The sequence below is a fragment of the Anomaloglossus baeobatrachus genome, chromosome 3 (assembly GCF_048569485.1).
Source record: "Anomaloglossus baeobatrachus isolate aAnoBae1 chromosome 3, aAnoBae1.hap1, whole genome shotgun sequence".
NCBI classification, from domain to species: domain Eukaryota; kingdom Metazoa; phylum Chordata; class Amphibia; order Anura; family Aromobatidae; genus Anomaloglossus; species Anomaloglossus baeobatrachus.
In genome coordinates, this window is record NC_134355.1 from 418809866 (window position 1) to 418822632 (window position 12767).

At 39.6% G+C, this 12767-nt stretch overlaps 1 protein-coding gene across 2 annotated transcripts in view; it reads right to left on the bottom strand.

Annotated features, from left to right (window-relative positions):
- Positions 1-12767, bottom strand: part of MYOM2 (myomesin 2) — a 252158-nt gene that overhangs the window by 80034 nt on the left and 159357 nt on the right. For both annotated transcript variants that reach the window (XM_075340317.1, XM_075340316.1), the window contains 5 exons: positions 8569-8747; positions 8191-8305; positions 4054-4210; positions 3855-3961; positions 3357-3401 (listed from right to left, as the gene is read on the bottom strand). In XM_075340317.1, the coding sequence (XP_075196432.1) occupies positions 3357-3401; positions 3855-3961; positions 4054-4210; positions 8191-8305; positions 8569-8747 (603 nt within the window). The remainder of the gene's footprint in view (positions 1-3356; positions 3402-3854; positions 3962-4053; positions 4211-8190; positions 8306-8568; positions 8748-12767) is intronic.

Consider the following 12767-nt stretch of genomic DNA (forward strand, 5'->3'; position numbering starts at 1 on the left):
CAGACTATGAGATTAAGAAGTGTCGGCAATTTTTCTATTTTGTATTTATGGAGTCATGTCCTTTGTCTGTGCACTCCTTCCAGTTACTTCAGGTGTTTTTAATTTTCCTTTTGCAGGTTCTATTGTAGCCCAAATAATAGTTCAATCCAATTGTAAAGAGAATGGCACTCACCAGATTATTGCTGTATAAAATCGTGTTTATTCGGGTTTGGAGGTTACATGTGCAGGGCAGGTGAGTGGGGAGGGAGAGCTATACACGTCCAAACGTGTATAGCTCTCCCTCCCCACTCACCTGCCCTGCACATGTAACCTCCAAACCCGAATAAACACGATTTTATACAGCAAAAATCTGGTGAGTGCCATTCTCTTTACAATTGGATTTTGAATCGTCTTTTTTCATGTGCACTCCAGAGCTGTTCTGATTCATATGGCCGTATGGACTTGACATTTGTGTATGGTGCGGAGTGGTGCCCCGGTCTTTTTCTTTTTACACATCAAATAATAGTTCAGTTTGGACAAGAGAGGCATAGCATTTAGAGTAGGAGCTAGGTAAGAGTTACACCTTGAAGTTGGTTTCTGAGCACGGATAAATTTGGCCACCTTTATTTGCTAAGTAACTTGTATTTTTCAAAAAAATATTTTCAAATTTTTTTTTCATGTTTTCTTAGCAGTATTTCATATTCACATTTCAAAATTCACCATCTACATTCTTGTTTTTTTCTCCTTCCCTTTACTTGAGTGCAACTGCTATTTTTGGATATTGTATGTCATGTTCAGTTTGCATCAGTTCAGACTATGAGATTAGGAAGTGCCGGCAATTTTTCTAGTTTGTGATTGGTTGCAGTCAGACACCCCTCTCAACCTGAGTGACAGTGTCGGACTGCAACCAATCACAGACTCTCTCTGCAAGTCCCTATCATGGTGTAAAACTGCATAAAAAAATTGTAGTAGGTTCCCCCATATTATGATACACAGCACAGATAAAGCATACGGCTACATGTTGCATCCCCCAGCCATGCGCTTATATTGGCTGTGTATCAAAATAAGAGGAACTGCAGGATTAGGGTGCATCTGACTGCAACCATTCACAGACGCCAGGATTGCTGGTTGGTGGGTCAAGCAGTGAATATGGATCAGTAATAATGAGCAGCCATGGAAGAAACGTGAGTGGCCGAGGGAGCAGTTACAGCCGTGCTAGAGACTCGGTAAGTATAGTGCGCTTGCCTGATTCTTATTTTCTTTATTTTTTATTTTTTTTTATTTCCTGAGTTGCTGGATGCAGATCATTAGCCAGAGATCCCTGAGAACTCCAGGCTCGGCACCTGGATACTTTTGAAACTGATCTAGACTTTTACAGTCTGGGTCCACCTGTTACTACTCCCTAGGTCAAAAGTGGCCAAATTGTGCTCCTAGTATTCCAGTAATCATTTTTATTACTCCACCATACGGTTCTAGAGATTTGGCTCTTTTCATTGAGTTCTAATTTTTATGATCTTTACCAAAGGGGCATGCCTCACCGGATTTTCTGGGGAAATGGATTTAGGTTTCTCAACATTATTACTCTGTGAGCCACTACCCTTGATAAATACTAGCAATGAGCAAACCTGAAAAGTAAAGTTTGGTGTTTGCACCAAACAAGGACTTTACCAAAAAGTCAGTGTTCGAGTTTGAGTGTTTGGGTGTTTGAGAGTGAGACTTTGGTGTTTTACAAAAGCAAACCACTGGAGCAAGCATCACTGTGCTCAGGTATGCTTGGTTCTCAACCCAGTGCCATTTTAATGAAGACCTGAGTACTGTAGCAATGCGCATCCACTGCTAACAATAGCACTGGTGGCACAGCCATATTCAAATACAGATAAGAGGGCGTGTCAGAGGACATTGAAGGGGGAGGAATAAACTCAAAGACCCGACACAGCAAGACCTGCTCATGTTGCAGATAGTAATCAAAGTTCAGTGCTTTTATGCACCTTTGATTAAGGATATTTAATCAACCAAGCATTGGGTCTTTCTATAACAGGTATGCCTGGATTCAGCATCTTAGTGCCTGTATTTCACTACCTTTATTTCATATAGCAAAATCCTGCTGATTGGTCTTCTTTAACACTAGAACTACTGGACTCGTGACACCTATATAGAAATACATGGTGCAAAGTAGTCAAAATGACTACCTCAGTAGTTCTAGTGTTAAAGGGATTTCCCATGTTCTGTCTTCAGAAGGACACCATTTTCTTCCTTATGGCTTTCTTTTTGCTGGAGGTGGTACATTCCTGATGATTGACAGTTTGGGCCGATGGCATGGCTGAGCCACTGGCTCGAACAATGTATTATCTAAAGCTGCCAGCAGAGGCAGATTTGCCTCTGTATCATTAGAGGAAGGCAGAGGAACTGGAGATGTCTGGATCCAGTGATCCAGTGATCTGACCAGCTTCAGAGCAGTGCTGGTTAGCTATTTTGTAACCAGCTGGCAAACACATGCTCCTTGTCTAGGAAATCAGCCAGTTTTGAAATGACTGGTAACTTTAACAAGCTGTAAGGTATAGAAAAAAATATATCTCCGTTATTGAGAGGTAAATTGAATATTTGAATTTTTCACTTTCAGCAATTTCAGAAGATGAAACAACTACATTAAATGTAATTTGTTAATTATTGACATGCACTAGTCTCTCTAAAAGGTCTGACTAATAGGTGTCAAAAACTGAATATTCATCCACCTGTACCAGACGTCTATATACATTCTCTTTGGCTTTCATGTCACAGAAAGATAATCAGGTCTATGTTGTGTTACACCAGTGATAAGTGAACATCACTTGTATAACCTTGAAATTGCTACACTGTAGTTGATATGTATCTCTTTTGCGAAAAGAGGTCAGAGCTTCTACTGGATATCACTATAACTAATGGGGATTAGACCTTCTAAATCATCAAAGCTAATTTAGATCACTTTTTCAATAACACTAATGCCAATAGACACTTGACCTATTTCAGAAAATCAGATGGAATGGAGATAGAAGTAACCTTGATAAAATCTATATTAAGTTGGGAGATCAGGCTGCTTCTATCTCAGGTCACTGCCATTTATCAGAGAAATGCCATGTTCCTGATTCATTGAGTTATATGTTGTTCTATGCTTTCTATTATGGAGAGCCCTGGCATATATCACTATATCATACTAATTTATTACAAGTGGTAGCAAGTACAGAAAGGAATGTATGGTCATTCTCTTCAATGCAATTTGCTATACTATGTCATATATGGTGAGTTATGTGTAGCAGGTTACTTGCTCCTTAGATGAGGGATGGAGAACAAGAAATAAAACATATAGCTTAAGATTATAAATATAAAAAAGGTCCACTTACTTGGATTCCTAATTTCATGGCTTAGAGCCATCAAACGTTCGAGTTCTAGAAAGTTTAAAAAACAGTTATTCATATTGTATTCTATAATTAATAGATAGGTTGATAGATAGTAGGTTGATAGATAGATAGACAGATAATTTTATCTTTTAAAGAAGAATAAAGCACAGATGTCCCAATATAATTAATGCCTTTGAAGCCAATTTAGCAGGAAGTAGTTTGCTGAAGAGGAGACAAGCATGTGATTTATTGAACGAAGTCGCTAATCACATGCATCCTTCTTCAGTTCCAAGCCAATTATTTTTTGGCTGTGCATTCACTGTGCAGCCATCATCAATTCCATTCTTTTAAAAACTTTTACTATGCCCTGCTGTCAAAGGCAACAATCAGACACCAACAAAAGCAGATGATCAGATCATACATCCTCATGAATGTTAGATTTAGCTTTATAATATTTTCATAAAAATAGAATAATTCCCTCCCTCCCTTTCCCGCTCTTACCATCTGCATTCAGCACATAGCTGGATGAAATGCCATCAGTGTCACTAACTGCCACCGAGTATGTCCCCAGGTCATCCTTATCTGGGTTCTTAAAGTATAGTTTGGAGCTAAAATAAGGAAAAGGTGGACAAAGTTATACATAAATGGATACATCAAAACGTTTGCCAATGAAATAATGTAAATCACAATAAACACATACTTTTCTCCAATAGTTTCTGCCCTGAATTTCTGGTCATCAGAGATTTCTTGATAGGCTTTACACCACGTAAATTGAGAGGCTTCAGAAATTTCAGTACAGTTGTAAGCAAGGTAAATGTTCCCTTCTTCATCCACTCCTGCAGTGATCTCCTCAACTCCTATAATTGATCAAAAAATGGCAACAACGGTTATACTTTGTTTAATTATGATAGTAAACTTATGCAAGTATGTTTTCTCGAATTTAAGGAACTTTCAAAGAAACAGTAACCCAATTTTTTTAATTAGTCCTTGCACATGCATTGATAATCTGTTCCTATTGCAAATTGCATTAATACACAATAGGCTACATATACGTTTATCCTCAATAACAGTGTGGATACTGCAAGCCCTTTTTCTAAATAGCTTAATATATATACAAAATAAATTTGCAAATAAGTTGGCCACATTCTGTATACCGCTAACAGATCTTATTGATCTCAGGCTGCAAAATTGCATTCCCTCTCTGTGTCATGTAAACTTGATCATTTTTCTAGGAAAGGAGATGTACCAGTCACAATGTACATGAGTGATCATGAGTGATTGCACTGCAAGGAAAAGGGAGCGATATGCTAATATTTACTGCGCTAGGGTATATGGATCTGTACATGAACTAGAATAAAGCAGCAAGAGAAGAACCACCTGCCTTTCAATTCATCTCCTCCTGGTTGTAGATTTGTAGGCAAGAGAAAACTAGGGAGGGGGGGGAGCACAGGTTCTTCATTCTCATAATTGGTAGGGAACCCACCGAGTTCTAGCACTTATCATCCATTCAGTGTTTAGACCAGAATACTCACTTAAGCATAAACAGAAAAGGAGAAGCTTAAGAGATATCTGTGCTAAATTGCAAATAAAATATAAACAGTCAATGTAAAGAGGTAGGATCTCCCATTAGCAATATTGCTTTAAATACTAAAAACGTTATGCTTAAAGAGGTTCCCAAATTAGTATATTATTCCCTATCAATATTATGAAGGACATCTTGATCAATGTGGGTTTGATCACTGGGAGCTCCACTAATCTAAAGAATAATCAAAAGGGAAACTAATGTGGTCCTTCTGCGCTTCTGATGGTATTCTGAAGGAAAGTAAACCGGGACACTCAGTGAACTGAATGCAGTTTTTATTATCAATGTGTTTTAAAGTCATCTGACTTCTTCCTCAGGATACTACAGTACCACAAAAGTTATATTTTCTGTTGTGCATTACACAACCCTTCACGGTGAGGAAATCCTTACTGTACTATTTAGTACCCAATTATCTCGGATAAGACCGTATTGTAATTTTATGTTCCCCACTCTCTTCCATAATCCCAAGAAAAGGGCTTTTCAGAATGTGCACCTCCATTCCTTCTCTATAGGACTTCCAAAGATAACCAAAAAAAATTGTTTAAAAGAACAGAGAGTCCTCAGTGGTTGATACCTTTTAATGGCTAACTGAAAAGATGGTAATAATTGCAAGCTTTCGAGACTACTCAGGTCTCTTCATCAGGCATGGTATAACACAAAATCTGAAGAGTCACATATTTATACACAACAGTCCTGTTGTGTATAAATATGTGACTCTTCAGATTTTGTGTTATACCATGCCTGATGAAGAGACCTGAGTAGTCTCGAAAGCTTGCAATTATTACCATCTTTTCAGTTAGCCATTAAAAGGTATCAACCACTGAGGACTCTCTGTTCTTTTAAACAATTTTTTTTATCTCTACTGGCTAACACGGTACAAAGATATATTTTACTTGTATCAAAGATAACCAAGTGATCCTCAGAGACCCATATTCTGGTCTGGCGGATGTGTAGTCACTTGGTCCTCCAGGGATCAACAGCACATTTGGCTATCTATGGTAGTACTATGGAGATTGAAGGGCGGAGGTGTGCATGCTCGACTTCTACTCCAATCTGATTGGGTTTTTCTGAAGATTGATGCAGGTCCCAGCCGTCAGACTAAAAGTGACAAATAGGATATCCCTATCATATAGCTAGGGAATATTATATATATTTAGGTTATGTTATATACATTTTTTTACTACTTTTGTAAATTATTTGCCTAGGACTGCTGTGCTAAAGCACAGATATATCGTAAGATTGCTTTATTCCCTATATATATATATATATATATATATATATATATATATATATACAGTTAGGTCCAGAAATATTTGGACAGTGACACAATTTTCGCGAGTTGGGCTCTGCATGTCACCACATTGGATTTGAAATGAAACCTCTACAGCAGAATTCAAGTGCAGATTGTAACGTTTAATTTGAAGGTTTGAACAAAAATATCTGATAGAAATTGTAGGAATTGTACACATTTCTTTACAAACACTCCACATTTTAGGAGGTCAAAAGTAATTGGACAAATAAATCAAACCCAAAAAAAATATTTTTATTTTCAATATTTTGTTGCGAATCCTTTGGAGGCAATCACTGCCTTAAGTCTGGAACCCATGGACATCACCAAACGCTGGGTTTCCTCCTTCTTAATGCTTTGCCAGGCCTTTACAGCCGCAGCCTTCAGGTCTTGCTTGTTTGTGGGTCTTTCCGTCTTAAGTCTGGATTTGAGCAAGTGAAATGCATGCTCAATTGGGTTAAGATCTGGTGATTGACTTGGCCATTGCAGAATGTTCCACTTTTTTGCACTCATGAACTCCTGGGTAGCTTTGGCTGTATGCTTGGGGTCATTGTCCATCTGTACTAGGAAGCGCCGTCCGATCAACTTTTCGGCATTTGGCTGAATCTGGGCTGAAAGTATATCCCGGTACACTTCAGAATTCATCCAGCTACTCTTGTCTGCTGTTATTTCATCAATAAACACAAGTGACCCAGTGCCATTGAAAGCCATGCATGCCCATGCCATCACGTTGCCTCCACCATGTTTTACAGAGGATGTGGTGTGCCTTGGATCATGTGCCGTTCCCTTTCTTCTCCAAACTTTTTTCTTCCCATCATTCTGGTGCAGGTTGATCTTGGTCTCATCTGTCCATAGAATACTTTTCCAGAACTGAGCTGGCTTCATGAGGTGTTTTTCAGCAAATTTAACTCTGGCCTGTCTATTTTTGGAATTGATGAATGGTTTGCATCTAGATGTGAACCCTTTGTATTTACTTTCATGGAGTCTTCTCTTTACTGCTGACTTAGACACAGATACACCTACTTCACTGAGAGTGTTCTGGACTTCAGTTGATGTTGTGAACGGGTTCTTCTTCACCAAAGAAAGTATGTGGCGATCATCCACCACTGTTGTCATCCGTGGACGCCCAGGCCTTTTTGAGTTCCCAAGCTCACCAGTCAATTCCTTTTTTCTCAGAATGTACCCGACTGTGGATTTTGCTACTCCAAGCATGTCTGCTATCTCTCTGATGGATTTTTTCTTTTTTTTCAGCCTCAGGATGTTCTGCTTCACCTCAATTGAGAGTTCCTTAGACCGCATGTTGTCTGGTCACAGCAAAAGCTTCCAAATGCAAAACCACACACCTGTAATCAACCCCAGACCTTTTAACTACTTCATTGATTACAGGTTAACAAGGGAGACGCCTTCAGAGTTAACTGCAGCCCTTAGAGTCCCTTGTCCAATTACTTTTGGTCCCTTGAAAAAGAGGAGGCTATGCATTACAGAGCTATGATTCCTAAACCCTTTCTCCGATTTGGATGTGAAAACTCTCATATTGCAGCTGGGAGTGTGCACTTTCAGCCCATATTATATATATAATTGTATTTCTGAACATGTTTTTGTAAACAGCTAAAATAACAAAACTTGTGTCACTGTCCAAATATTTCTGGACCTAACTGTATATATATATATATATATATATATATATATATATATATATATATATATATATAGGGAATAAAGCAATCTTAGGATATATCTGTGCTTTAGCACAGCAGTCCTAGGCAAATAATTTACAAAAGTAGTAAAAAAATGTATATAACATAACCTAAATATAAATATTAAGTATTTGCATTAGTTTTTCCAGTAACATGAAATAATAAACTTTGTCAGATTTTCAAATGATTGTATACAAATACTTCTGATTTAAGCAAGCAGAACTGTTCTTCATATTTCTTTGCTTTTATACCACTTGTATACATCCTTACCTGGTCTTGCCTGGACAAGTACCGGCTCTGAAATGTCAGATGCTTTACCAATGCCTGATGCATTCACAGCACGGATTTGGAAAACATATGTTTTGCCTTCTTCCAGTTCCTTGACCTTCAGATCAAAATAAAAACATGACATTTGAATCAATATGATAGAAAAGATTTACTAACTTCAAAATGTTATTAACAATTACAGTCAGGCCTCATCTGTTACCTAAAGTGTCCTTGTTGGTGACTGGTATAATGCTTATTGAAAGTCAGGTATAAATTATGATGTGCTTAGATGAATACAGCATAGATTCATTGTAATATTATTTTGGTTGGATAATTATTTATACATTGTTTATTATTGCAAAGACTGATCTGAATACCTACCTTCAGGTAACGGTTGGCTGTTGCAGTCTCATTCACTCTTGTCCATTGTTCACCATCAATTTCTCTGTATTCTACAAAATAGCCCACGATAGGGCTATTCCCTGAATAAATAGGTTCCTTCCAGAGTATCACCAAGGAGGTATTCCTGACCTCACAGAATGTAAGGTCATATGCTGGTCCTAATTAAAAAAAATATAGATAGTTTATTGGTCAGTCAATAATGTGATTTATAAGAAAAAGTGTTAAGGGGGCTTTACACGCTACGATATCGTTAATGTTTTATCGCCGGGATCACGCTGGTAGAAACGCACATCCAACATCATTAACGATATCGCAGCGTGTGACACTTACCAGTGACCTTAAGCAACCTCAAAAATGGTGAAAATCGTTCACCATGGAGAGGTCGTCCCAAAACCAAAAATCGGTAATGGTTGATTATCGATGTTGTTCCTAGTTCCTGTGGCAGCACACATCGCTGTGTGTGACACCGCAGGAGGGAGGAACGTCTCCTTACCTGCCGCCGGCCGCAATGCGGAAGGGAGGTGGTGGGCGGGATGTTATGTCCCGCTCAACTCCGCCCCTCTGCTTTGATTGGCCGGCCGCTTAGTGACGTCGTGGTCACGTCGCTGTGATGCCGAATGTCCTTCCCCCTTGAGGGAGGGATTGTTCGGCAGTCACAGCGATGCTACCGACCAGGTATGTGCGTGTGACGCTGCCATCGCGATAATGTTCGCTGCGGCAGCGATCACACGATATCGCACACACGACGGGGGCGGGTGCTTACACGCTCGATATCGCTAGCAATTGCTAGCGATATCGTAGCGTGTAAAGCCCATTTTAGGATCAGCTCTGTAAGGAAAAATAGCTTGTTAGCATGGTATAAAGAGAACAAATAGCTGACCGGATCAAGTTCTGTAAACAGAAACAAAAATAACAAACAAAAACTAGATACAGTAGTGGTATGTAGAGGAAATAACACGAGATAGTTCTATGTAGAAGAAATAATAAAATACAATAGTAGTATGAAGAAAAAATAAGATATGATAGTGGTAGAAGAAATAAGATACAATAGTGGTATGTACAAAAAAATAAGAATCAACAATGGTGTGTAAAGAAAAATAATATACAATAGGGATATGTAGAAAAAAATAAGATAAAATAGTGGTGTGTAGAAGAAATAATAAGATACAACAGTGGCATGTAGAACAAATAAGATACAATAGTGGTATGTAGAAGAAATAAAATACAATAGTGGTGTGTAGAAAAAAAATAAGATACCATGGTGGTTAGTAGAATAAATAGTGGTATATAGAAGGACTACATACATACATTAGTGGTATGTGGAAGATATAAGAAGAGATATAGTGTATTATAGAAGATTTAACAAGATATAATGGTGGTGTGTAGAAAAAATAACATGATACTATATGGATATATAAAAGACCCTAGTTTACAGTATTGAGCCTTTACATTGGATAAGCTCCAGCAGAATAAGATCTATTTATGGTTCAGAACTGAACTTAGGCCCTGTGCACACTTGCCGGTTTTTGCCGTGGATTTCCTGCGGTTTTGCTGCATGTTTCGCTGCATGTTATGTTTATAATAACATCTCTGCAGTGATTCACCAGCAAAACCTATAAAAAAAAAAAATGCTGTGCGCACTATGCGGATTTTGACAGCTGCATGTTTTGCTGCGGGATTCCTGCAGCAAAAACAATTGCATGTCACTTCTTTTCCGCACGTCGCTGCGTCATTTCACTCCATTGACTGCAATGTAATTGTGAAATCCCGCAGGGAATAACGCAGGCAGCAAATTCTGTGCGGTTCATTGCGTTTTCCTGCGTTATTCCCTGCGGTATTTCGCGGTTTCGGGACATAATGTTCATTGCTGCCTGCGGTTTGCAGGGAAGGGATGTCATTATGACAGGAAGAGGAAGCGGAGCAGAGAGTAAACACACACACACAGATCACACACACAGACATAGAAAACACACACATCGCACTCACACATACACACAGACATATAGAATACACATACAAATCAAACGGACATATAGATAAAAAAACACGTGGGCTCCGCTGTATTTTTACCTTCCAGCCGAGGTAAACACACAGCAGTGGTCCGGTATTCTCAGGCTGGGGAAGGCAAGGGCCAGGGTTAATGCCCCCTCCCGCAGCCGAGAATATCAGCCCGCAGCTGCCCCGGGACTGTCGCATACATTATGCGGCAGTACCGGAGTGTCCCCGGCTCTTCCAGATGCCGTGATGTGGTGGCAATCCAGGTAATAACGAGTTAAATGGCAGCAGATCGCCGCCAGTAAGTCCAAGCTTAATCATGGCAGCGTCTATGAGATAGCTGACGTGATCAACTCGTAAGTAAAGTGAAAAAACACACGTACCGAAAAAATCCTTTATTTTAAATAAAACACAAAAAAGCCCCTGTTTCACCCCTTTATTACCCCCCCCGAAACACAGCTCCGGCGTAATCCACGTCCTGCGATGCTTTCCTCCAGCCGCGACTGACACTACACTGAATGCATCCTCGCAACGAGACAGCAGAGAGGTAACCACAGGTCATTTCCCATGGCCAGTAATGTGAACACACTACCGCTCGGGAGAAATGCAGTGATCTGTCCTCTATTCCTCTATCTATCCCTCTATCTATTCTTCTATCTATCTATCTATCTATCCCTCTATCTATCTATCTATCTATCCCTCTATCTACTATCTATCTCAAAAGGAACTTTTTTTTTTTATTTTTTATTTTCAATGTGCTTTATTGGATTGAATGCATTAAAACACATGTACCAACCCGCACGCGGAAAAAACGCGGCAATACCGCGAACAATACCGCGGTAAAACAGCATGCAGTTTTCGGGTGCGGTTTGCCGCGGTTTTTTACCGCAGATGCGGTAATCTTTCAGACCCTGTGGAATTTTCTTCAGAAAATTCCATTTTCCAGTGCGCACAGGGCCTAAGCCGGACACAAAGAGGTGTACAGGGAACATGTCAATAGGCACAACCTTCTATATGGGCAAGCAGGTCATAGAAAGCTGAATAAAATGATACCTTTGGGGTGACACAGGAAATTGTAGGTGCCACAAGTGTCTAGGAAAGCTCCAAACAAAAAATGATTGAATCCCCACTATCCAAGTCATTAGCTACACCATCCTTGTCCATTTGCACGTTTTTTTGGCCCTACTATACTAAGGTGAGCAATTTGAGCCCAACATCATGGTCCTGCAGTGCTGCCACAATTTGAGAGCTACCTGAAGATCTGAAGCCCTGGACTTGCCTTGCTGGCAGTAAATCGCTGCAGCTGAGTCAGGTGGCAGCCCTTGCCTGCTGTGTGCAGTGGGGTCAGAACTGGTGCTGTAGGAGTTCAGTGGTGGGGAGCTTCTTGGCAATTTTTTAGGGATGGCTACTTCCCCTTCGTAGCCAGATAGAGCATGAACCAACATCAAAATGCCATGGCTGAGGGGTTTTGAGGTTAGGCACCTGTCTTCCCCACAATGTCAAATATATATTGTGAGCCACTCTGAGTCTTTGGAGAGGGGCAGCATACAAGTTTGACAAATAAATAAATAAAATTGGGGCTGCCCTACTGAGAATCTGGTGGTGGCCTCCTTGTAGTTTTCCATCACTGAAGCATGCTGGTAGAGCTTTGGCTGGGGACCTTGGAGTCATTCTGGAGGGATTCTTATGAGGTGGGTGAGCAGCATTCGAGTGACACCTTTTCACAGGCCTGGTTGCTGTCCAAGATCACCAGCAAGCTCAGAGTTTATCCGGTACTGTCAGTGTTAATCCTCCATGTTTTCTCTCATATCTTCAATACAGTGCTGCCATCTAGTGGCCCTCTACCAGTACTACTTCTCTAAACACATCAGTCAGCTTGATGCAACCTTGTGTCAGTTAAAATATCAGCTCAGCACACAAAAAACCATGCCCTTACAGAGATTCGTTGATGGAAAGATATTAAAATTTATGGATCTGAGAAAATGGTCAGAAAAAAACAATTTATTTTTATTTATTTTTACAAATTCTTGAACTTTTTAACTTATAAAATGTAAAAAATGTATAAGTTTGGGCTAACCTGGAGATTCATTTTGCCAGGTTGTTTTTACCAGAAGGATAGCAGTAAACACTAAACCAAACCATGGTAGAAAAGCATTTTTTTTACATTTTCACTGAACAGAAAC